Raw genomic sequence first — 24,371 nt, 5'->3', positions numbered from 1 at the left:
TGTGGCGCAGCGGAAACGAATCCAACTAGGAACCATCAGGTTGCAGGTTCGATCCCTGGCCTTGCTCCGTGGGTTAAAGATCTGGTGTTCCCGTGAGCTGTGGTGTAGGTCGCAGACGTGGCTCGGATCCCGTGTTGCTGTGGCTGTGGTGTAGGCCGGCAGCTGAAGCTCCAATTTGACCCCTAGCCTGGGAACTTCCATATTCCGTGGGTGTGGCCCTAAAAAAGACAAAAAGACAAAAAAATAAAAATAAAATAAAATAAATAAAAAATACCTGTGGGTAAATGAGTGAATGAGAGAATGATGAATGAATGAATGAAAGCAGAGATGGGAGAATATGGGCGTGGGTGCTGATGTCACGTACCAGCTGTGCAAAGCAACAAGCTGCTGTCTCTCGCTATTCAGGAAGGAGTAACACACGTTCCTCACTTGCTTTTACGATTATTAGAAATATAATGTATATAATACACGGTGTGCATCTATGAACATACCTATATACACATATGCACGTAGAATTCCATACACACACAGTGGAGCACAGCTCTTAGCCCATAGTATACAATCAATAAATGGAGGCCATTAAGACCATGTCTGTGATTTTTAAAAGGACCTAGACTCTTAATGCTGTAAGATCCGCTCCATCATAGCCAGAAACCCACAAAAATAATAAAAGCCAAGAGACGAAGCAGCAGCAAATTTTTCCTCTCCCGGGCCTCACCTCCTTTCCCTGGGCCCTGACACCTTGGGACCAGCAGGAGACCGCTTCCTGAGGCCCCTGCACCCCCTCGGCCCCCACTGGACGGCGGAAAACCGGCCAATGCAAGGAAGGCGGCGAGAAACCCAAGAGATGCCGGAATTGAGAAATGACTTCATCCGCAGACCTCGTTCCAGGGCCCTTCCTCCTCCCACTCCGCCTCGAGGAAAAGAGTGAAGGCACTTCACAAACAGTCCGAGAGAAAAAAGAAAAAGTCTAATGGTGGATAAATATTTTATCACAGAGACTTAATGCAGCAGCGCTCCACTCACCCGAGCCATCTATCTGGAGATATACAACTTTAAAAAGCTCCGGCTCTCGGAGAACATTTTATTAATGACCTGTCTAGTTAAGAGGAGGGGGGAGTTTAGGTTCAAAAATGCATTAATACCAGTCGGGGCCGCGAGTGGAGGAAAGGGGTCAGGAAAAGGAAGCGTGATGAATTTTTAACAGGCCCTTTAAAAAAATCCACACTTAGAGGAGGAACAAATTTATTACTAATTAGGCAATTATTTCATTTGGTGGTGTGGGGGGAAAAATACCAAAAAAGCCTTTTAAAAATATCTCTAATAAAGAATTTAAGAATCCTGCTCTGTTGTTCTTCCGCCGGGGCGCAGCCTGGGGCGGACTAGAAGCCTCCCTCCACGGGGCTGGCTCCTCCTGGGCTCCGGACGTGCCAGCCCCCGTGCTGCTCATCAGCAAAGGTCAGGGCAGGGGAAGGAGCCACAGGGCAGTAACTCCTGGGATCTTCAGGATGCCCTGTACCAAGAACCTCAGCCTCCACTCCGCCGTGTTCAGGGCCCAGCCCCAGGGAGGTCGGACAAGTAGGGAGGTGGCCTCTGTCTGTGCTGATGTGGGGGGAGGGGCACGGACTGGGGAGCGGGGGTGATGCATGACCAGTGGGGACCGGTGCCTAAAGGGCAAGAATGGTGGTGAAGAAAAGGATGGTGGGCTGCACCAGCCCGTACGGAGACTCGCTGAGCCGGGGCCTAGGGGGCGCGGTCCTCACTGACTCAGGTGAGACCCACACCTGCCCTGCAAGGTGGGGATGGAGGATGGGGGAGATTGCCCACCTCTCCGGGTCACAGGGCTGGGTGGCGGCAGAGCCAGGATGCCAGCAGAGCCTCTGGCTGACTCCGGGTTCTGATCTGCCCCACAGGCTCCGACTCAGATCTCAGGCCCCTGTGGTACAGATGGGGAAACGAAGGGCCAGGAGGCGCCCGCTCAGGCTGAGAGAGAGCCGCGATTCAGGTTCTGGCTCTGGCCTCCTCGGCAGAGTGACCTGAGGCCAGTTATTCAACCTCTGGGGCCTCTGTTCAACTGTTCTGGAATCATCCTCACAAAAACAAATACCCTTTCTAATTTAAAGGGTAACTGCAAAGAACAAGTCAGTCAATGGACATGAAAACACATTTTAAACCCACACGGAGGTCGGAGCTGTGCGGTGGGAGCGGATGGGTTTGCACCTGCAGGCGGGTCTGTCTACAAAGCCTGCCTCTGACTGCTTCATAAACTTGATTCTTTCTCTACTCTCCTCCACCCCCACAGATTGAGAAGATGAAAAAGGCCCATAAGATTATCCATTTTTTCCATTGTTCCACTAACTTGAAATAATTTAGCTATCAGCATAAATGTGGAAATATTTCTGTGACACAGAGAAATTTCCACTATAGTTAAAATAGATTCACCTCCTATAATAGCTAAATACTAGGAGAGACAAGGAAACCAAAGCTAAAAAAGAAGGAAGGGAGGGAGGGAAGGATGGAGCAAGGAAGGACCCATAATACACGCCCCAGCCCCTAGCCCACCCCCGGGAGCAGGTCAGGAAGGCATTTATCCTTGCCCAGGCCCAGGCGAGACATCTTCCCATGCCTCCTGGCATGTGCCCCGAGCCAGGAAGCACCTCTTGTCCCACAGAGGTACCTGAGGCTCCAGGAGGCCCAGAGACCTGCTCGAGATCCCACGGTGGCCAAGCCAGGACTCCAGCCACCCGGAAACCACCTCCTCCCCGTTACATGCTGTGGGACCGTGGACTGAGTCTGACCCCACGTGACTCCCTGTCCTGCCTCTGGTCTGCTGTGTGACCTCTTTACCCTGTGGAACAAATCTCAGTTTCTGCGTCTGTAAAATGGAGACCATGAGAGCCTGTACGTAAAGCCCTTGGGACCCAGCTCACTATAGCGCTCGTGGCAGGACAACCGCTACTAAAAACGATGGCAATTGCTGCTGATCTTGCCAGCACCCACCATCTCCAGTGGCCACCAGTGCAGCCTCAAGGACTGGCCAGCACGGCTGGCCGGGAGGAAGCAGGAGGCAGGGTGATCCCTGGGCACCCTACATGGAGTTAGGGACCAGGCCTCTGGGATAAGACAGGGGCCCCCACGGCCTCTGAAGTGCTGGCTAATGAGCCTGCTCTCAGACCAATCTCAGAAGACAAGGGAGATCAGACCTCTCGCTCGGCATGAGGCCATCTCCAGCCTCTGCCATAGCCCGTCTGTCAAGGCCTGGTAACAGCTCCAGGCCCAGCCGGCCACCCCTGCTGTGTTTCCCTGGGGCCTTCGGCTCTCCCAGCTGCTGCACCAAGCCCAGCCTGCTGCGTTTGAACTGGGCAGAGTCTCTGCATCCTTCCAGACCAGCCCCAGGGCAGTCTGTCTGGTGGGGTGGGGAGGTGGCAAGCCCAGGCCTGCTGGCCCCGAGGGCTGCTCTAAAGCCAGCTGGCAGTAGGGGCGAGCCCTGAGCATGTGTCTGCCCAGGCTCCCTCCAGCACAGCCCGCAGGGATCTGCACAGCCACTAGGACAGCAGATGGTAAGGGAGATGCCTGGAGTCAAGGCCTCGGGCAGACACTGGGCGGGCGAGGTGCCAGTGAGCTCAGATTTCACTCCTCTCTTGGGTCTCATAAACAGCTCTGCAGGAGGAAGCATGGCCCCCAGGGGGAGGACGTTCCAGGCCTTGCACCTCCCTCTGCCCCCCAACCCTGACAAACCAAGAGGCAACCTAAGACTACACTGCAGCTCGCGCCAACACCAGACCCTCAACCCACTGAGCAAGGCCAGGAATCGAACCCGCCTCCTCATGGATACTAGTCAGGTTTGTTTCCGCTGCACCACACCGGAACTCCTGCCTTTCTAAGGAAGGAGACCCTTAGTTGGCCTTCTCTCTTTCCTTTTCCCTTATTCTGAAGATAATTTAAGGCAAAACTGGGGCTCTGGTCCACCTGAGGAGTGCCAGTCCCAGGGGGGCCTGGGTTCCCACCCAGCGAGGCTTCTCAGCCGCCTGGCTTGGGGGAATCCACTGAGCTCAGAGCCTGGCCAGCCGTGCAGCAGGGAGAGGGAGCACAGGATGACAACCAGAAGGGTTTTGGAAGGACAGGCCGGGGTTCAAATCCCAAGCCTGCCACTTCCCCTCTGGGAAGCCTGGGTTTCGAGGCGGACGGAAGGCTGCCGTGAGGGTTGATGAGATGGGCTGGGCTGGCCCCCCGGCCGTGGAAGCGGCTCCAGGAAGGTCCACTCCCTCCCTCCCTCCTTCCACAGCCCCAGGACAGAGGGTCCAGGGCCCTGCAGCAGCCTCACCTGGCAGCAGGAAGGTGGTCCTAGTGGCAATGTTGATCTCCTGCAAGTGCTCCAGCGTCTCCGTGTGGAAGAGGCGGATGGAGGAGCCGGAGGAAAAGGCCATCCAGACGCCGCTGCCTGCCTTCACCATGTGGGTCACGCTCACGGCCTCGTCCTGGTGCGCCTCGAAGCTTTGCTGCGGCACAGGAGGGGGCGGTCAGTGCTGGGCAGGTCGGCCAGCCGAGCCTCTGCGGGACAAGCTAACCCGGCCTCGCCAGAAGCCGGGTCAGAACTGGAAGGAAACCTCAGAAGCCCAGCAGTGGTGGGCTGGTAAAGCTTTTAACAGCCAGTGGGGGGCGCCATCCTGGCTTGTGTCCGGTGGGTTCCTGTCTCTTGTGATGTAAATTCTTCTGTGGCTGATCTCAGGCTACCCAAGTGACAGCACTGACCGAGGATCGATCGAGGACAGACAAGCGCACAGCAGGCTCTAGCGTGACACTGACACGAGGGACAGACAGAGCTGCAGAACGTCTATGGAAAAGGAGGCGGCATCTTACGTACATGATCTAAGGGGCGAAAGCACCAAGAGAGCTGTCAAGAAGGGAGGCAGGGAGCGTGAGACAAGACCTCGTCTTTGCCACAGGAAGACGACACCTAATGCCCCCAAATGGATAAATCCAGAAACAGCAGAGATGACAACTAGAGCCATAAGCAAAGCGTCCGGTGGATTAAAAACAGAACAGGTGGGGAGTTCCCTTCGTGGCTCAGCGGTTAACAAATCCAACCAGCATCCATTAGGATGTGGGTTCGATCCCTGGCCTCACTCAGTGAGTTAAGGATCCTGGCCTCACTCAGTGAGTTAAGGATCCGGCGTTGCTGTGAACTGTGGTGTAGGTCGCAGACACAGCTTGGATCCCGAGTGGCTGTGGCGTAGGCCAGCAGCTATAGCTCCGATCCAACCCCTAGCCTGGGAACTTCCGTATGCCACGGGTGTGGCCCTAAAAAGCCAAAAAGAAAAAGAAAAAAGAAAAAACAAAACCCAAAAACAGAACAGGTGAAAGTATTTTCTTCCAGGAAGCAGGATTAGTAGAGATGGGGCGTGGTAAAGGCCTTTCCAGATAAACCATCTGTACTATTTGATTTTTCTTATAGGTATAAGTTTAATCTTTAGAAAAAAATAAATAAATCAACTATACTTTAATAAAAAATAAATTAAAAATAAACTACCTAGTACTAATACAAAATAAAAAATTAAAAAACCTTCTTACAGAGAGAGGCGATAACCATCAGGCTTCCCATCCACTCACTGCAGGACAGTCTAGGTTCCCTAGCTCAGCATTCTAGGCCCCCCAGTTCTGTCCCAACTCCCACCTTTCCCGGCAGGCTCCCTATACCCCAGGCCAACCAAAAGCCCGGGCCTGAAGGATGCTCAGGGGTCACCACGTGGCCACACCTCCGCCCTCACCATGTCTGCACCACCCACTGCCGTGCCGCTCCCCCCCCCCCCGCCACCCCCTGCTGGAAGCAGCGTTTCAATGTCCCAACACTCAGCATCCATGAAGCCCCCAGCAGCCCTTGCTTCAGCCACTCCCTCCTGCCCCCACATTCCAGTCCAGAGACCACCTCCTCCCCGCCGGCCCTGCTCAATTGCCTCCCGTGCTGCTCCCCGAGCTCCCAGTGTCAGACGCTGAGCCTCAGGCCCTTCCACGTGCCCCCTGCCCGGCACAGGGCCCAGCACACAGGAAAACTTGGTCAAAGAGCGACTGGATGGATGCTGGCATTCCAGCTCCGACATGGAGTTGTTTCAGACGCTGACAACTCCAGCACCCCAGCTAGGTAGATGCCCACCACTGGGCGTGGGCGGGTAGCTCTGCTGTATCCACTCAAGGACTGCTCTCTTCATCTCTTCAAAAGCATGCTTACAGAGACTGTGTGGAACAGGGAAAAATGGCAATGTTATAGCAGTCACTGCAAAAAGAAACAAAAACGAGTTCCCGCTGTGGCTTAGCAGGTTAAGAACCTGACTAGTATCCATCGGGACACTGGTTCGATCCCTGGCCTTGCTCAGTCGGTTAAGGATCCGGTGTTGCTGTGGCTGTGGCCTAGGCCAGCACCTGCAGCTCCGATTCAAGCCCTGGCCTGGGAATTTCCACATGCTGCAGGTGCGGCTGTAAAAAAAAATTAAAAAAAAAAAAAGAAAGAAAAAAAGAAAAACGAAAGGCCACATCCAAAACTGGGGGAGGGAGAACGGGCAGGAGGGGCAAACCTTATACACTGAAGATGATTCCAGGGCAGGACCTGGTGACTTTCCTTCCTTCCAGCCTCCTTTTTTTTCCCTTTTTTTTTTTTGTCTTTTTGCCTTTTTGCCTTTTCTGGGGCTGCTCCCTCGGCATATGGAAGTTCCCAGGCTAGGGGTTGAATCAGAGCTGTAGCTGCCAGCCTAAGCCACAGCCACAGCAACTCGGGATCCAAGCTGCGTCTGTGACCTACACCACAGCTCATGGCAACGCCAGATCCTCAACCCACTGAGCAAGGTCAGGGATCAAACCCGAAACCTCATGGTTCCTAGTCGGATTCGTTAATCACTGAGCCACGACGGGGAACTCCAAATAAGACCTGCTTTTAAATCTTATTTCCTTGATAACTGCCCAGATCTGGGCCTCAGTCTCCCCATTTGTAGGCAGAGGTTGCCATGAGGGCTACAGGGGCCTGGGTGAGGGACAGCTTAGCACAAACCCTGTTCCTAATCCAGCCTCACTCATCCCACAGATGTTCTTGAGCCCCTACTACACGCCTGGCATGGGTCGAGGTGCTGGGAAGAGAGGGATGAACAAGGCAACTAAGGGGCCCACACAGTTAAAACAAATAAAGTTCACCCCCAATAATGAGAACCACTTCACAGAAAAAATGCTGGGAGCCATTAAGATTGGGTGGCCAGGGAACGTCTCTCTAGGAGGTAACATTTGTCAGAGACATTAAACATGTGAGGGGCTCAGCTCTGGGATATGGGCTGGGGGAGTGGGAGAGCGGTCCAGGCAAAGGGCACCGCAAGTGCTAAGGCCCTGGGGCAGGAATGAACACACCACGTTTGAGAAACAGAAAGAAAGTCAGTGTAGGGAACACAGTAGCGAGACAGAGGGAGGGGCGCCCAGGGGCCAGGTCACACCAGGCAGCCCTGATGTCCAGGGCGAAGAGTTTATATTGCATTCAAGTGTGGGAGGGGGCTGAGCCAGTAAGTGACAAGTTCAGGGTGACATTATTGTTTGTTTGTTGCCTTTTTTTTTTTTTGGTGCTTTTGGGGGGTATTTTTGGTAAGTTTTATTGAAATATAGCTGATTTACAACGTTGTGATCATTTCTGCTGTACAACAAAGTGATTCAGTTACACATATACGCATAGCCATTCTTTTTCAGATTCATTGCCCATGCAGATCATCACAGAATATTGGGTGGAGTTCCCTATGCTATAGTTTACTTATTGGTTTACCTTCAAAAGCAGTTCAGTTCGAGAACTGAGTGGCAGCAAGCTGGAATTCTGGGCCTCGTGTGGGCTTAGCAAGTGAGAAATGGCAATAAAGGGACTCATTTCTTTTGCAAGAGTCACCCCAGCCCCAGCCTCTGCCCCAACTCCATCCTGGTTCAAATCACCGGAGGTCCCCCGGAGATAAAGCTGGGGGCAGAGAGTACTCCATGGGGAGCGAGGGGGAGCCAAGCCCGTGAATTCAGTTCTCATTCCTGGTCAGAATGCGGGCCAAGACTATAAGATGGGCAATGAAATGGCTTTTTCTGAGCCAGTCCCTGATGGCTGAGCTCTGTGGCCCTGGTGAGGTGACTTGACGGGGCTGCAGGGGGTGGTGCGGGGGCACAGGGAAGTGGAGGGTCCCAGAGGAGGAGCGCCGGGCTGCTCTCAGGAGGCAGGGTCCCACCAGGCAGCTTACTGGGGGTCCCGAAACAGGCTGAGCACTCAGAGGGAGGGCAGGGAGCCATCCCCTCCCCCAGATTGGGGGCTCAGAGGGGGGCCTCCGATGGGGGTGTCTCTGTGTCCCTTTCCTGAGCACCCACCCCTGTTCCAGCGAAGGCCTGGGCGCCCCTGGGACATGGTGGGAGGCCGGGCCTCCTCACAGCCTCCACAAAGCCAGGCTGGGTCTGTGCAGTGCAGGGTGAGGGCTGGAAGGTCCCCATCTCTGGCCTGTCACTTCCCAGTCTGCGCCCACAGGCAGTGCTGGCCTATAGATCTTTTCTTTTCTTTTCCTTCCTTCCTCCCTCCCTCCCTCTTTTTTCTTTTTCTTTCTTTTTTTTTTTTTTTGTCTTTTTAGGGCCACCCCCAGCAGCACATGGAGGTTCCCAGGCTAGGGGTCAAATCAAAGCTGTAGCCGCCGGTCTACACCAGAGCCACAGCCACGTGGGATCCAAGCAGCCTCTGCGACCTACACCACAGCTCATGGCAACGCCAGATCCTTAACCCACTGAGCAAGGCCGGGGATCGAACCCGCAACCTCATGGTTCCTAGTCGGATTTGTTTCTGCTGCGCCACGACAGAACTCCTGCAGGTCTTTTCTTGAGAGAAGCTCTCCTTCAAGGAAAGAGACCCTTGGCGGGGGGGGTTGACCTTCCCTACCAGCCTGTCCCCAGCTCTCCCGAAGGCCCAGACCCAGGCAGAGCGCGAGGTTCAAACAGGACACGGCCCGAGGGGTCTTGCTGGGAAGCCCAGCCAAGGAACCACAAACCCAATCACACGGGAGCCACAGAGCCCGGACCTCACGTCCCATGTGCCACCGCTGAGCAGAGGGCGAAAGGGCTGGGGCACCTGGCAGGCTCTGGCTGCAGACTTTTCCAAAAACCAGCACGCGTGTACTTGCACATGACCGTGCACACGCATGCGCACACACGCACACACCAACAGCAAGGCATGTGCGTGCTCACACGTGTGCAGCAAGACTCCTGTTCTCTCCGGAGGGAAGGTCAGAAGCATTTCGTGCCTCCGAAAAAGCCAAACCTCACTGCCCCCGAGAGGCCTGGGCCGGTGGAAAGCTGCACCTGAAATCTGCAGCCAATGCGCCCTGCTGTCAGAATCTAATTAAAAGAGAAGTCAGCAGCGGAAATCCAGGCTCATTTCTCCAGAGGCAGAACACGTCTGTCTCCAGGCCCAAAAGGCTTTACTCAAGGCCTGTGCAAACCTGCCAAGTCCAATGGCAAGGCAGGTGGGAGAGATGGCAGGCAGAGGTATGAAAATGGCAGTGCCAGCCCCGCCCTCCCCCTCCCATGCCGGGAGCCTGCTGGGGAAGCTGGGTCTGGGACGCCTAGCAGGGCCTCGTGGGCAGGCACAGCAGGGGCAGGTGGCGCCTGGCATCGTGGGTTCCCTAGGGGGGCCAAGGGAGCAGGAGGCGGTGAGTACCACCCCTTGTTGCCGCTGTGCTTGGCACGAACAAGCATGTACCTCATTTTGCTTTCCAAACGCGCGGCGGTGGGGAAGCCCCGAGAGGAGCTCAGAATTCATGGCCAGGGAGGCCGCCTGCTCATCAAGCTCTGCTCTTCTCCCAACTAGGCCTGGGTGAAACGCCGCCCCGCATGCACCCCAATTCCAGGCCGTGGCTCCCCAGTCTCTCCTCTGGACCCCTCCTCTAACCCCTGGCCAATGGGCGGCTCAGGAGTGGGGAGTCACCTTATTATCTAAGAGGTCTCTATGCCCTGGTCCCTGAAGCAGGCCCCCTGCCCACCTCAGTCGTGCCCCTCCTCTGGGCCCCGGAGGTCCTGGTGCTTCCTGCCTGCTTGGCCCCTACAGGCTTCTCACTGGCTGTTTAGCCTGCCCCGGGAATTGCTCTGCTAGGATGATATTCTGGGCCTGAGGTCTGCACACAATGGCCCTCAAGCTACGTGGGCCTGCCACCTGTTTGGATGAATCTAGTTTTATTGGAACATGGTCACAGCCATGGACAAAGGAATCCATTCAAGTAAGTTGGGAGCTCAGCATTCTGACTACACACTTTTGGTCCTTGTTTAAGAACAAAAAGATCCACAAAGGAACTCTTTCTTTCTTTCTTTTTGATTTTTCTTTTCTTGGCTGCACCTGCAGCATGCAAGTCCCAGGGCCAGGTATCAAACCCACACCATGGCAGCGACCTGAGCTACAGCAGTGATAATGCCAGATCCTTAGACCACTGAGCCACTAGGGAACTCCCCCACAAAGAAATTCTAAGCTTTACTAAGTAGGTTTGGTGGTGGTGATGGAACAGGCACAGCGATTCTGAAGCTGCCTGGTGGGACTGAAGTACCTGATGTTTTATAGGGACCCAGGATTAACAGCAAGAATCAAGTGCAGAATGAGAGCTCAGGGTAGAGCTCTGACACCTTGGATTTGAATTAGAGGCCTTCGTATGAACTTAAGATTTTTTTTTTTTTTAATGGCTTTGTCTAAAGCAATGACACCCCAGCGGCAGTGACCACACCACTTTTGATTTCTAAATCCATCCCCCTGAAAGGGAACCAGCCAGAGCATCCTGGATAAATGGTTGATTAGGGCAGAAGTACCAGATGAGCCTGGGACTTCTCCAGAGGCAGAAAAGCAAGGAAGTGCTCAAAGAACAATGAGGAAGTACCCCAAAGGACCCAGGTGTCGGCAAAAAGAAGCTCCTTTGGCCAAATCTGAGACAATGTGAGCATCAAAATAATGATGATCCCAGATTACAGCACACTGGATTTTTAAAAATAATCCCTTTTTTTTTTTTTTTTGTCATCTTACGGCCACACCCATGACATATGGAAGTTCCAGGGCTAAGGGTTGAACTGGAGCTGCAATTGCCTGCCTATGCTACAGCAATGCCAGATCCGAGCCATGTCTTTGACCTACACTGCAACACCGGATCCTTACCCCACTGAACAATGCCAGGCATCTAACCCAAGTCCTCATGGATACTAGTTGGGTTCATTATTACTTGAGCCACAATGAGAATTCTAAAAATAATCTATTATCCTATACTCTCGGACTAGAAGAATTAATATTGTCAAAATGGCCATACTCCCCAAAGCAAACTACACAGTTAATATGACCCCTATCAAATTACCCATGAAATTTTTCATAGAAATACAACATATAATCCTAAAATTTATATGGAACCATAAAAGACCCAGAATTGCCAAAGCAATCCTGAGGAAAAAGAACAGGCAGAAGGGATAACCCTCCCAAACTGCAGAAAGTACTACAAAGCTACAGAATCAAAACAGCATGGTACTGGCACAAAAATAGACATATGGATCAGTGGAACAGAATAGAGAGCCCAGAAATAAACCTACACACGTAAGGTCAATTCATTTTTTGTTTTGGTTTGTTTTGCTTTGCTTTGCTTTTTAGGGCCGCACTCATGGCATATGGAAGTTCCAAGGCTAGGGGTCAAATCGGAGCTATAGCTGCTGGCCTACACCACAGCCACAGCAATGCAGGATCCGAGCCACATCTGTAACCTACACCACAGCTCACAGCAATGCCAGATCCCTAACCGACTGAGCTAGGCCAGGGATCAAACTCGCATCCTCCTGGATACTAGTTGGATTCGTTTCTGTTGCACCACAACGGGAACTCCCCAATTAATCATTGGCAAAGGAGGCAGGAATACATAATGGGAAAAAGTCTTTTCAGCAAGTGGTTATTGGAAAAGTAGGACAGTCACATGTACATCAATGAAGTTGGAACATGCACAAAAATAAGCTCAAAAGGGCTTCAAGACTTAAACATAAGATATGACACCATAAAACTCCTAGAGGAAATCACAGGCAAAGCATTCTCTGACACAAACTGTAGCAACGTTTTCTTAGGTCAGTCTTCCAAAGCAATGGAAATAAAAACAAAAATAAACAAATGAGACTTAATCAACATACAAGCTGTCATGCAGCAAAGGAAACCATAAACAGAACGAAAAGACAACCTACAGAATGGGAGAAAATACCTGCAAACAATGAGACCAACAAGGGCTTAATCTCCAAAATATACAAACAGCTCATACAACTCAATAACAACAAAACAAACAACCCATCACAAAACGGGCAGAAGAAAGACCTAAAAGATTTCTCCAAAGAAATACTAACAGCTAATAGGCACATGAAAAAATCCTCAGCATTACTAATTACCAGGGAAATGCAAATCAAAACTACAATGAGGTTCAACCTCACACTGGTCAGAATGGCCATCAAAAGAATCTACCAATAGCAAATGCTGGAGAGGGTGTGGAGGAAGGGGAACCCTCCTACACTGCTGGAGGCAATGTAAGTTGGTGTGGCCACTACGGAAAACAGCATGGAGGTTCCTCATAAGGCTAAAAAGAAAGTTGCCATCTGATCCAGCAATCCCACTCCAGACATATCTCCAGACAAAACTATAATTCAAAAAGATAACACGCATCCTTATGTTCATAGCAGAACTATTCACAATAGCCAAGACACGGAAACGACCTAAATGTCCACTAATAGATGAATAGACAGAGAAGATGTGGCACATACATACAATGGACCACTCGGCCATAAAAAGGAATGAAATAATGCCATGTGCAGAAACATGGATGGACCTAGAGTTTATCATACTAAGTGAAGTCAGAAAGAGAAAAATGAAAACCATATGATATTACTTAAATGTAGAATCTAAATATGACACAAAAGAACTTATTTACAAAATAGAAAGTGACTCACAGACACGGAAGACAAACTTTTGGTTACCAAATGGGAATGGGGGAGGATAAATTAGGAGTTTGAGATTAGCACATACAAACTGCTATGTATAAAATAAGCAAAGTCCTACTGCATAGCGCAGAGAACTATATGCAAAATCCTGTGATAAACCGTAAATGGAAAAGAATATTTGAAAAAAGAATGTGTTGGAGTTCCCGTTATGGCGCAGGGGAAACAAATCCAACTAGCAACCATGAGGTTATGGGTTCGATCCCTGGCCTCGCTCAGTGGGTTCAGGATCTGGTGTTGCCGTGAGCTGTGGTGTAGGTCGCAGATGCGGCTCGGATCCTGCCTTGCTGTGACTGTGGGTAGGTCAGCAGTTGTAGCTCCCATTGGACCCCTAGCCTGGGAACCTCCATACGCCACACATGCGGCCCTAAAGAGCAAAAAATAAATAAATAAATAAAAATAAAAATAAAAAAGAATGTGTATATATATGTGCGTGTATCTGTGTGCACGCGCACATGTGTGTGTATAATTGATTCACTGCTGTACAGCAGAAATAAACATTGCATTGTAAATCAACTTACTTCAATAAAAAGTAAACTAAAAATAATCTATGAATTTGCAGCGGTACCAAAGGAAGGGGATGAAGTCGGGGAGGGGAGAAGACTCCTCTTTAAATAAAGTTCGCAGTGAAAAATCCGCTGAGGAACAGGATATTCACCCATTCTCCCAGAATCACCCGTAGCGCTTACACAGGGAAACTGGTACCTGGGGACACGGGGCAGACCCCACTTTAATCGAGTGATCAAAATGGGACCAGCCTGTATTTCTCGCCTCCCCAGGGACACAATGGGAAGGCACAGCTTCCCCATGCAGATGCTGGCCAAACACCTGATTCTCCTCAGGAGAAAACGATGGGACAATTCCAGTTTGTGGGACCTTCTAGAAGACACCGGCTTGGCCTTCTCAAAAAAAGTCAATATGACGGAAACCAAAAAAGGGGGGCAGGAGAGGAACTGTTCTAGATTAGAAGGAGACCAAAGGAACACGACAATCAAACGCAACACGTGATCCCAGTGGATGCCGAGGGTGGCCAAGGGGGAGCAGCTGTGAAAGACAGCTGGGGACACTTGGGAAATGAGCGTATGGACGTATATGGATGTTAAAGTCCCGGGCACGGTGATGCTGTTGAAGCTACTTACACAAGAGGCCCTGGCTAGCATTTAGGTGTGAAGGGGGATGATGTCTGCAACTGGCTTGTAAATGATTTAGCCCCAAAAAGGGTGTGGGTGTGTATGTATGTGTAATATGGGGGGGTTAGTAAAATGTTAATGGTTGGTTTACTAGGTGAAGTGTACTTGTGAGTTCATTGCCTATTCTTTCAATTTTCCTCTAGTTTGAATTTTTTTTTTTTTTTTTTTTTTGTCTTTTTGCCCTTTCTAGGGCCCCACCTGTGGCATATGGAGGTTCCCAGGCTACGGGTCAAATCGGAGCTGTAGCCGCCGGCCTACACCACAGCCACAGCAACACCAGATCCGAGCCGTGTCTGCAACCTACACCACAGCTCATGGCAACACCAGATCCTTAACCCACTGAGCATGGCCAGGGATCGAACCCGCAACCTCATGGTTCCTAGTCGGATTCATTAACCATTGCACCACAACAGGAACTCCTAGTTTGAAATATTTTAAATAAAAAAGTTGGGGAAGAAAGGTAAAGTTATTTACATTTTAAAAAATTAAAAGGCTGGCAGCTGGAGGCGGGGCCCAGGCCTGACTCTCGGCTCTCAGCTCATCTGGCGGGATAACTGGGCCTCCTCCCTCGTCTGTCAATGGGGACAGAAGGAGAAGCTGCCTGCGGGGTGCAGGAAGGATCACAGGACAGGCTGGTGCACCGAGAGGGCCCCACATACACTGGCTGAGGTCAGGAGCTGGTCAGGGGAGCAGGGGTGGGCCCAGGGGTCCGGCCGCTGCCACGAGCCCTGTCCCCTGGGCCCTCTCCCTGCAGCCTCATAGCAGCCCCACTGCAAACATCTGCTCAGAGAGTTTCAGGTGAGTGATCCTGCCCCAAAGAGTGCTGACACAGCTCAACCTCCAGCCCTACAATATTTATGTGCCTCCAGGTGACACTTCTGTGCCTGGTTTCCATAAATTCCTAGGGTGAGCAGCTCAACGCTCAAAGTCATTAGAGCTGAGATGACGCCAAGGAGCCACGAAGGGGTATGGGGACTCACGGGGGCTGGGAGATGCGGAGGAAACAGGCTGGCAGAGCTACTGCTGGCTGGGCGCCTACTGTGTGCCAGGCCTTGCCCACACCACCTCGGTATTTCATCTTCCTAGAGGAAAAAGCAAAAGAGCCCAGAAGGGGAGGTGATGAGGCCCGATGACTGGCCTGCCAGGTGGACTCCAAGCTGCTGGCTCGCCCCGCCACTCTCAAACCAGGTGTCCCAGCAGGATGTGGGCGTGAAGGGCCCCTGCCCCACACTCCCTGCTTGGTCACCACGACCAGCTGGCCTGGTCATGGACCCAGAGATCATAGGACCCACGGAGCACTCGCCAGCACATCGCCAACTCTGCCTTCGCTTTGGGGCCCCACAACCTGGGATGGAGGCACCACCCTTCCAGCCCCACCTAATAGGCAGGACAACGAAGCTTTGAGAAAGCAGTGTGGGGTCACTCCGCCAGCCAGGGGATGGTGGGGACTGGGATGCAGAGGTCATCACTGGCCAGGCAGAGATGGTCTTTCAAAGACAATTAAGACAATGAATGCACAGCTCCCTTCCCTTATCTGCCTTTTTTTTTTTTTTTTTGGTCATTTTCTTTCAAATCTAAAATTTATTTTTTTCTTTTCATTGTATTTTATTTTATTCTATTTTAATTATTCAATGAATTTTATTACATTTATAGTTGTACAACAACTCCCCAAGACCAACAGCCAGTCCCAAACTTGTCTGCAAAAAGTCAGTTTGGTATTGATTGTGCAAAATCTGGTACCTTTGGTGCATTTTTCTAGAAAGACAATCAATTGTTTTTGCCACCATCTCAAAAAAGTCTATAAACCACTCTAGGCCCCCCTAAGTTACAAATTCCTGCACTAAAGCTGATTTATCACTAAGAACATAAGAAGGTTGGTACAGACCCTCCCACACGCCTTGTCACCCCAACCACATCTGAGTGAGGCCCACAGAGAGGGCCCACAGAGGGTGTCACTGTGGGGATCCTGCTGTCGTCATACCTACATTTTGCCTTTAAAAACAAAACTAAACTGAAACCCACCGTGCATCTTCTGGCTACTCTGGAGGAAATGAAATAAAAAGCATCTCAAGCGTGGGCTTCTGACACTCTCCTCATTAAGACCATTTAATTTCCTTTTGTTTTATTCAATTACGCAAGCCGGCGGGGGCAGCACAGACACCTGGGGGGGAGCCAGCTGCCAGCCACCTGGGGCCACCAAGCACCTTTGCTGCGAGTCTGCTCCAGCTCTGCCTTGCATTAGTAGGTGCCCGGCTGAGCCGGGGTCTGCCTGGCATCTGTCCCCGCCCAGCCATCACAGGGACCCTGGGGAAAACCAAGCATCATACAGGGGACGTGCCAACCTCGGCTGCACTCAGCTCAGCTCAGCTCAACTCACAGAGTCCCTGCAACCCTTCAGAGGTGGGACCACTGAGCCTGTGGTCAGATGAGGAAACGGAGATTCGGAAGGGGAGTGACCCGTCCTGGAAGCTGTGGGGTCCAGCCCAGGTGGCTAGCTCACCTTCTGTGTGACATCCCTATGGCCCGAGGTTCTCGTCACCTGTTTCCTGCTTGCGAGAGATACTGAGGGCTATGGGCTCAGGAGCACATCAGGGTCCAGGTCCCAGCCCTGCCAATTCCTGCCTCACTTTCCTCAAGTTTACAGGGGCAGGGGGTGGTGGTGACAAGGTGACGTGTAAGGCCACTGTAAAGGTTACATGGGTCATTGCTCGCAAGGAGCTTGGACCAGAGTCTAAGTCTCGATAAGCATTAACTCACCAGGGGTGCGGGAGGGTCTCTGTCAACCCCATGACCCTCTTGCCACACCCACAGCAGAGGGGCAGGCCCATGACGGTGGGGGCCGCTGCTTGAGCCCCGGGCCTGGCACAGGGTCTGCAGCCCAGCCAGGGCCGCCCCCTGAGCTGGGGAGTAGGGGGTGGGGGGGGGGGCGTTGAAAGAGCTAGGGACGAGGCAGCCTCGGGTGGGAGGGGGAACTTTGTTCTGGAAAGATCCTCCAGAGGCCAAACCTCAGAAAACGTTTCCAGTGCCCGCTGTGATGGCTCTGCTTTGCTTCCCAGCTCCGAGGGGCAGATGGCATTGCACCTGCACACCATGCCTGAGGGAGCTTGAGGCTGCCCTTCAGCCAGCCCTCTGAGGCCCTCATCCCTTCACGCCCATGGCACCTGTTTCACCAGAGGGGGACCTCCCACCCTGTGACAGCTGGTCTCCCAGTTTCCCCTGGGCTCAGCAGCAGAGGTGAGCAAGCTCAGTCAAGCCATCTTCCCTGCCCGCCTGCTCAGGGAAGAAGCGAGGGGCACCAGGAAGGGCCACTCTCAGACCAGGCACAGACCCACACCCAGGACTGCCAGGAGCTGCAGCAGCCACGAGAAAGGTCAGGATCAATTGCGACCGAGAACAAAGCTGGGACCCGTCCAGCGGGGCTGGGAGCTGGGGAGGAGGGGTTGATTACAGAGCTTGACCCAGAACCTGGGGTCCCAGCCGGACACTGTCAACACTCTCAGGCCACAGTCAAGGACGTATATGATGTTACTATAATCGACCCCTTTCCCGCTCTCTCACCTGCAGACACACCTGTGCACACACACACATGTTCACGAGCACAGGCTGGGACACTGGAGTCAGAAGTACCATGACATCCGGGCTCCCCCACCTACTGGGGGGTCCCTGTGATCCTGAGCAGGTCCTGTAGTCACCGTAAAACATCAGCCGGCCCCTGCTCCCCTGTGCCGACTCCACACCAGGCAGAAGCCTGGGAGCATCAAGCTGCTTGGTCCTGAGGGAGGTTCTATAATTATCCCCATTTTATAGGTGGGGAAACTGAGGCAATCAGTGGTGGAGCCAGTGGCGCAAGCCAGCCAGCTCCCAAGCCCGTTCTGGCCACCATCGGAACCCCCTCAGACCACGGCAGGGGCAGCCTGGAGTGCGTCTCAGGGTTCCCACCAGGCAGACCTGCCCCCGCCCAGCAGCCTGGATGGCGATGCCATCACATAACCAGCTGAGTGCATGCCTGGCGCCGGGCACTGGCCTACCTCCCCCCATGTGGCCCTCTGCTCACACGCCCTGCCTCCGCATATTATGGCCCAGCCAGGGCCTGGCATTCTGTGGGTAGGCCCCAGGCTTTAGGTGTCTTTGCCAAATCCCAGGGGAATGGACAGCTGCCCCTGTGGTGTCCGTCCCCCGTCCCCCAATCCTGCAGCAGGGCTCGGAGGAGAGAGTAACATGGGGTGGGGGAGGGTGGACTCTGATAGCTGGACATGCAAGGGACAGGGGCCCACAAGGCAGAGGACTGCTACGCGCTGCCACCGTCTGCACCCCCTCACCTCCAGGCCCCGTCCGTTCTCTCCTCATCACCTCCTCCCCTGCCTGCTCTCTGCCGGCTCCCCTGTCTCCTCCATGGATTCACAGAACCCCTTCCCTGAGCCACCAGCTTCAAACTATTTTTTTTTTTTAACCATGAAATCCTTTCATCAACCTAAATCTTCCAAGAATGGGTGGGGAGACCAAATACTGAAGACAAGAAAGCCCTGAGTTCTTCTGGGTGAGGAGAGAGGGGGCCTGGAGCCCAGCCCCTTGGCTACCTCGAGTCCCACAAGGCGCCCCCTGAGCTATGTCCCCACAAACCTCAGACCCCAGAGCCGAGGTAGCAACCATGGCCCTGAGCCACTTCTGATCCCTTGCTGGCCCCTGGGAAGGGGGGCCCGCAAGACTCCCAAACCCACTCACATTCTATCCTTCATAAGCTTCTTGAAAGGAAGTTCTTCTGAACATCTGACTTCAATCCTTCCTGCTGCCAGAAAATGTTCACCCTCCTTTGGAACTCGTTACTGTTGGAGCCTCCTGGGAAGTCTCCACTACCTTTAGAAAATTGATTTCTCAAGTTTCACCTACCAACTCTTAATTAAAAAACAACAGGATAACGATACGACACACACATTTTAAAGAGTTAAGAGAAAACTGCTGAACTGAGATGACTCCATGGCATAACAGGACTCCTTGCCCCACAAGCTTTGGTGGCCCAAACACTGGGGTTCCGGGCCTCGGAGGTTCCCTGGACACCAGCGTTACTTGGCGAATCTTTCTGCCCTCATGCCAATTTGCATACCATTACCCAAGAAGCCCTGCGCCTAGATTTCACTTTTGCAAATTCCCACCCGTTTCATGTCATAAATAAGATAGGAGACAGAAAACTAATACAGCCCAGTGATGCATTATTCATGCCGCGTCACACTGTTATGATAGATTTACAACAGCTAATACATGCAAACTAAGTTTGGGCACTAAACATGAAAATTCAGGGTGGGGAGGCGGGTGTATGTGGCGAGGGGCAGGGGGGAATCTGGGGGCTGTTGGTGTCCAGGAAGCCAGAGAAGTTTCTTTCTGGGAGTGCTTTGCAACAAAAAGTCTGAGTGCCAGTATCAGAAGGCAGCGCCCAGGTGAGGGGGTGTGACCAGGGCAGGCGGTGCTGGAGCCCCTGCGGGGCGGGACCACTGATGGCACGCGCTTGGGGGAGCAGCTTCCACGCTCAGCCAGTCAAAGGTTCTGCCTGTTCCTGCCATGCCCCTGTGCACACTCAGACCCAACACAGACAGAGCCCTCTTCCCTGATGGAAAGGCCTTGTCTTTTTTCTTTTTTGGGTTTTTTTTTTTGGGGGGTTTTTTTTTGGTCTTTTTGGGGCCCCATCCGCAGAACATGTAAGTTCCTGGGCTAGAGGTTGAATCTGGACTGCATCTGTGACTAACTCCACAGTTTGTGGCAACACCAGATCCTTCACCCACTGAGCAAGGCCAGGGATCTAAAAGGCATCCTTGTGGATACCAGCCAGGTTCTTAACCCACTGAGCCACAAGGGGAACTCCCAAGGCCCTGTCTTCACAACCTTCACCCAGCACCCACCACGCTGACACCAGAGATGCGGTGGGGGCAGTGGGAATCCACCAGGCAGGGTTCTGCCCTTCGGAGCCTCAGTCTGGTTAATCTGATAATCTCCCCAGAACATCACCACGCAGCCGTGACCAGTGCTATGAAGAAGGGCCTGGTGCTGGTGCCGAGGCAGCAGGTCACAGGGCCTGACCCGGTGCAGGCGAAAGAGGGGGACGTGGTCCAGGCAGGCTTCCCTGGGGTGGGGTCCCAGGGCCCGATGGGAGACAGCTGCCCCATTTAACCCTCATGACAGCCCTGCTAGCAGAAGCCCCCGGCCTGTGCTTCTGCAATTGCACCCAGGAGGTTCTCAGAGCAAAGGGAGCTGCCCTGGAAACACCTCAAGGCTTGGGCAGGAGCAGGTCAGAGGTGAGACCTGGGCCCTTGTGGGACACAGCTGTCCTACCCCCATTTATCCCACCTGCCGAATCACTCTGCCCTGAGGTGGTGCCCTCAGGACGCACCCCACCTGGCCACAGACCCTCTGACCAGCCCTTTCCCCACATCCTGGCCCGCTTTCCGTGTGGCCGCCTTGACTTGCTGTCTTGAAGACAGTCCTCCGGGGGCGCTTCTTCAACTGGCCCCAGAGCCCCCATATTTTCAAACTCTGACCCAGAAAGCTCAGGTAAGGGGGCGACCAGCCCTGCCCTCATCCCGTCCTACAGAGGATGCTCACATGCTGCCACCAGCACTGGCTGAGAGGCTGGCACTGCGCCCAGCCCTCTGATGCACCAGCAAACAAGACAGGCCAGGCTCCGTTTTCATCAATTTATGGCCAGGTGGGTGCAGAGGGACAGCAACAGTCTAGGGGATAATTTCAGACAGTGATCGATGCTCTGATGACAATAAAGCCACTGATGTGTCCAGACCCTGGCCGGGGGTGGAGGTGACTCTGATGGAGCTGTCAGGGCAGCCCTCACTGGGGAGGTGGCAGCTGAGCTGAGAGCTGGGGGATGAGAAGCAGCTGCCCAGGGGACACTGTGTGGGCACGGTGTTCCTGTTCCAGGCAAGGGAACAGCAGAGGCAGAGGCCTGGAGGTGGGAAAGAGCCTGGCTTATTCAAAGGCCAACAGGGGGCCAGTATGGCTGGAGAAGAGAGGCCACAGACTACAAGTCAAAGGCCTGCCCTCGACCCCGCTTCCCCATACATACGATGGGCGCAGCTGACCTCTGCAACAGCCCAGGAGCCAGTCGCATAAAGCACACTCACAGCCCAGCCCCGTCTCCAGCATCCCTCCCTGCTGCTACCGCCACCCTCCCCTGAGCCACCCTCCCCTGAGCCGGGGAGAGGGAGACTCCTGCCCCCTGCCGTGCCAGCGACTCAGCAGAGTGCACCCCACAAGCCGAAGGCCTCCTGTATACCTGCCCCCTATTCTTTTTTTTTTTTTTTTAATTAAGATGCAACCGTCATCCCATAGCCGGCTTCCCCTCCAGCGATCAGTTAAAATGAACTCCAGAAGACTGGATTAGACTTTGAAGGTGGCGATCTAGATAATGAACACGGAGGATGCGGTGTTGACACAGGCCCTGGCGAGCTGCATTATTATTTAACAGGCCTCACCGCTGCCTCCGCTGGGATCAAGGAGCTGAGCAAGCGGTTGGTGGGCGAGCATCAGGCCCAGAGACAGACTGAGGAGCTGCCAGCTCCGCGGGGCTGGGCTTGGCAAGGTCAGGGGCATCTGGCAGAGGCCAAGGAGGACTCATGGAGAAGGCAGCTCAGAGGCCCCACCCCGGGAGCCTCGCACCCCCTCCCACACAGCACAGGGCTGCCCCTGCCTGGGCCGGGCCTGCCCGGCCTCCTCTCCCCCTTCATCGCAGCAGCCCACTCACCTGCCCCACAGAGAACCTCCCCTGCTCCCATCTCTCCACCCACCGGGTCTGGCACCCCTCGGGCCTCCCCTGGGCTCCCACGGGGCCGGGGCCAGGGCCAGCCCCTACAGGTCTCCCCCCACTGGGCAGACACTGAGCGTCCTGGGCCTGGTCCCCATTCTGGACCCTGAGTCCCCGAGGAGCTGAGAGCAGGTTTCATTCGGGTCCAATCCTCCAATCCCAGACACCAAAGGCCTGCAAATCAGGACACGGTCTGTCCATCCACAGTGTCTATTTACTCAGAGCACCTGCTATGTAAGCTAGGCGAGCTACGTGAGCCACAGAGATCCGAGGAGTCTAGGATCATCAGGGTGTAATCCTTGACCCAGACGATGTGTTGGTGGAAAAAGCACTTAAGCAACAAGACTGCCCGAGAGTTACATGTGACAGGACAGAGACTGCAGGGGGGACAGCGAAGCCCAGGGGAAACGGCGCATCTGCCTACCCAGGCGGCCAACACCAGGGATAAGACTCAAGAGTCAAATGCCTGAGTTCAGCTCCCAACTCTGCCTCCTTCAGGCTGGCGGTGTGACTTTGGGCAAGTCACTAACCTCTCTGGGCCTCTGTTTCCTCATCTGGAAAGTGGAAATAATAAGAGCACTCATCTCTCAGGGTGACTTGAGGATGAAATGAGCTGACATGTGTAAAGCGCTTAAGCCCATGCCTGGTCTGCACGGAGCACTCAATAAACGTTGGTTGTTACCACTTTCCTGAGGGGTGGGGTGGGAATCAGGGAAAGCTCCTTAGAGTTAATATAATCCCTAGATGAACCCACTATGTCTTCACATTTGGGCCAGAGCCACGTGACCACATGCTCGGCCGACAGGACACCCCCGGGTCCCCTGGCATGGAGCACTGGGCAGCTCCGAGGATCTTCAGTCCCTGGGGGTTTCGCAGCCACGTCGCCGCTGCTAAGCAATGCTGCTCCTCTGAGCTGAGGCACTGGCTGTGGGGACATGTGCTGCTGAGCCCTTCAGGACCACAGCAGCCCGGACAGCAGCCTGGTCTGCAAGAGGCTCCGCTCCATGGCGGCTGGCCACGCGGTGGGCACCGAGTCGCCAACCGTGTCGGGTGGTCATTAGCAGCAGCCAGACGGGGCTGTTTCCAGAGCCCCGATGCAGAGGTAGGCCGGCTTCCTCTTTTCCAAGCGGCAGCAGAGCGAGGCTTTATTAAATATGCATGGCGATCGCCTCGTTACTGTGCAAGGGATCGTGTGTACTGAAGGCGAGCTGCCCACACCGCGCCGCACACAAACTTTTCAATTTCCCCCGCTGCAGACGGGGGCGCGGGCTGGCTCCGGCCCTGCAGCGAAGCCTCCTCGACCACCCCTTCCTCCATCCCTGCTCGCCCCACCTAGCACCCTCCGGACATCCTCTGTGAGTGCAGAGCAGGGGAAAGGCCACACTGATCCCTTCTTGAGAGCAGCTCGTCCAGAATGAATCTTAAATTTAACAGCAGCCTCGAGCTGGAGCCTCGCGGCCGCTCCCAAAGAACAGTGAGGCTGGAGCTGAGCTGCGGGGCCTGGGCAGGACTGCACTGCAGTGGGCGAGGGATCCTGGGCCCTGTCCCTGCCTTCGTCCGCCCGTCTCAAGGTCCTGAGATGGCTGTCAGTGGAAGGAAGCCTTCCGGCCAGTGGAACAAAAAGGTGGCAGACCCAAAATTCAGACACACGCCCCACACCCACCAACACCACTGGCTCCGAGGAGCAGCCTGATTTTCCCAATAAACCACACTACGGCAATAAAGATTTAAGTTAGGCAAACAATTACCACAATAACTGATGCTCATCCAATACCGTGTGCCGGGTCCAGTGTGATACAGCTCTTTACGTAAACCTTGCCATTCAGTACTCCCGTAGCTCTACACAGTGCTACTGTCAGCCCATTTTACACATGAAGAGACCGAGGTCCAGGGAGACTCAGTGCTTTGTCCAAGGGTGCACAGCTTGACAAGGACCCAGTGGGGTTCCCATCTGAGGCTGCTGGCAAAACACACACGTCCAAGGGAGCGAGGTACCCAGCAGACCTGAGGTGGGCATGGCTGGGACAGGGGCTGGCCTCTGCCTTTGATGCTGTCTCCCAATTCCTTCCCCTCCAGAGGCGTTCGTAGCCCTGGGATGGGCTACTTGGGGGCCCAGTTTTCACCAGCTCCTCAGGCGCTGCTGCCCACCCCTCCAGCCCCAATAACCATCAGCCACTTGTCTGCTCCCCAGTCCTGTGATTTCAGGGTCCTGCGCCTCTGGACCCTCCCTTAGAAGATTCTGTCTTGAAAACACCTCTTAGCTCACATCCCACTTCCCACTTTCCTGGGCTGCCTCCTCCCTCTCGTGCTGCATTTTCCTGTTAGCAGTGCTGAGAGTGTCCGTGCCACAG

At 53.8% G+C, this 24,371-nt stretch overlaps 1 protein-coding gene across 12 annotated transcripts in view; it reads right to left on the bottom strand.

Annotated features, from left to right (window-relative positions):
• Positions 1-24,371, bottom strand: part of ARHGEF10L (Rho guanine nucleotide exchange factor 10 like) — a 166,690-nt gene that overhangs the window by 5,125 nt on the left and 137,194 nt on the right. For all 12 annotated transcript variants that reach the window (XM_047792095.1, XM_047792101.1, XM_047792103.1 and 9 more), the window contains one exon: positions 4,325-4,499. In XM_047792095.1, coding sequence (XP_047648051.1) covers positions 4,325-4,499 — 175 coding nt within the window. The remainder of the gene's footprint in view (positions 1-4,324; positions 4,500-24,371) is intronic.

Source organism: Phacochoerus africanus, chromosome 8 (genome assembly GCF_016906955.1).
Source record: "Phacochoerus africanus isolate WHEZ1 chromosome 8, ROS_Pafr_v1, whole genome shotgun sequence".
Taxonomy (NCBI): domain Eukaryota; kingdom Metazoa; phylum Chordata; class Mammalia; order Artiodactyla; family Suidae; genus Phacochoerus; species Phacochoerus africanus.
This window is presented reverse-complemented; position numbering and strand designations above follow the sequence as displayed.